We start from the raw sequence: 1909 nt of genomic DNA on the forward strand, positions 1-1909 counted from the left end.
GAAAAAGACGGTGATCAAAACGTATCGACATTGAAGAGTCCAACGCGTTTAAACTAGCCATAACAATCAACACAATTTCATGGTTTCATATGGTGTATACATAATAGTACGTGACACAAACACGTGTTTTAAACATTTAAACGTCAGCAAATCGTATTTTGTACCGAATGGAAATAATGGCGTGGACTTAGTATTTTATTAAGATATATGACAAATTTTTCGTAAATCGTAATGGAGTAAATATGTCGTATTATCTGACCTGTCACGTCATGATATTCATGAATTCTTTAATTTATGGTCATATTATAATATAGATAAAAAAAGATTGAACGATGTAAATATTCTCAATCATAATTTATACTAGTATATTGTTTAAGTGCTTTAGTTGCTCATTAGTCATTAGGTACCTACATGTTATTATTGTTAAACAAACGAACCGCATTTTATTTGATTAATGATTATTGATAAATGATAATAATATAAGGTTGTTGATTGCTAATTGACATTCAATGACGATAATAAGTTATAGATTTCCTAAGTAGTTCATATTTATTGTAAACTTTTTGATCATATTCGTATCGAATGAGGTACTTAATAAATATAAGTAGATGGTTGCATAACAAAATATTTTCAATTCTTTAAGTTGGACAAATTTATGCTGTATGATTATTATTGTTCCTGTTGCTGTAAATTAATTTGATATAATTATAATATAGTTTTCTTGGCTTTAATGTTTTTTTCTGTAAGTATGCTGGTTTGTAGGTTATTACCTATACTATTTTATATAATTTTAAATTAAACACACTTATGTATAGATATTCTTCACGAATACCTACTTTTTAAAATGTTTTTTTTAATGAGTGTAGGTAGACGACTAGCCTAGGATAAAATAAAACTAAAAACTTAATGTTATCTTCATTTTAATTGTGATATTACCGCCGAGTACCTTATAACATTTTTCTGAGGCATGATTATTAGTTCTTGTAGGTACCTCTTCAATAATGAAACAAATTATTTATAAAACCATCAATTAAACAATAATTATTATTATGTATTTATTATAAAATCAATACTATTACCATTGATTAAATATACAGTATAATATTTAATCAATGCTTTTTCTTAGAAGGTATAGTTACCGAACCCAAACACTAAAGTAACACAATGTGTATAGTATTTATGTTCTTACAAATATTTTCCTGTCTACCTTTTCAAATTTTACCAAGAGCAAATAAACATACTATGTTAATTTTAAGATACTAATATACTTTTTTATCCAGTTACTTTTGCTTATTGAAATCACTATATGACAGTTGTAAATTGTAATCTATTTATAATAATAAATTCTATGATAGACTCTAAATAGTACTAGATATTAATTTTGTACTGATACCTACATTAATATAATTTTTTTTTAATCTAGAAAAATTAATTTCTGACAAAAATGGACAAAATGGACAAAACAAAAAGTTCTCAAACTAAAAGGTAACTGGTACTATACCCTATTCGGAATAAGAACAGACCAGGCTGCAGACGAAAACACGTTGTTCGCACATCCATCCCCACTAGGGCTGCCTCCACAAATACTCACTGTTGGATACCGAATAATTAACGAATCGGCCAAAAAGTTACCTTAGTTGCAATGCGGTCTGTTCTTATTCTGAATAGTGTATATACTACTATAATATTATATAATTAAAATAATTAAAAATACTTTATTTTGATATGTATTATTAAAAATCAAGCGTTCAAAATGTTAACATGTGAGATATATCAGCGAAACAACCTGACCAATTCTGTCAGATCTAAACCTTAAATAAGAATCTATACTTATCAAATTTTGTTTCTTGAAAATTCTTAATTTTACTAAAATGTAAAAACAAAATATTTAAACTTTGAACAGGTGGAC

General features: G+C 26.6%; 2 protein-coding genes across 12 annotated transcripts in view; one reads left to right on the top strand and one right to left on the bottom strand.

Moving 5' to 3' along the window:
* Positions 1–1909, bottom strand: part of LOC100166845 (MATH and LRR domain-containing protein PFE0570w) — a 71700-nt gene that overhangs the window by 24539 nt on the left and 45252 nt on the right. The gene's annotated exons all lie outside the window — the stretch shown is intronic.
* Positions 1–1909, top strand: part of LOC100574756 (NKAP family protein UM04995) — an 8951-nt gene that overhangs the window by 1419 nt on the left and 5623 nt on the right. The window contains exons 1-2 of one of the 5 annotated variants that reach the window (XM_029488446.1): positions 522–742; positions 1424–1485. The exons of 2 other annotated variants lie outside the window; for them this stretch is intronic. In XM_029488446.1, the coding sequence (XP_029344306.1) occupies positions 1445–1485 (41 nt within the window). In that variant the 5' untranslated portion in view covers positions 522–742; positions 1424–1444. Of the gene's footprint in view, positions 1–521; positions 743–1414; positions 1486–1909 lie in introns of those variants that run through there. 2 more of the 5 variants (XM_008183514.3, XM_029488447.1) reach the window with 2 other exon arrangements.

Source organism: Acyrthosiphon pisum, chromosome A1 (genome assembly GCF_005508785.2).
Source record: "Acyrthosiphon pisum isolate AL4f chromosome A1, pea_aphid_22Mar2018_4r6ur, whole genome shotgun sequence".
NCBI classification, from domain to species: Eukaryota; Metazoa; Arthropoda; class Insecta; order Hemiptera; family Aphididae; genus Acyrthosiphon; species Acyrthosiphon pisum.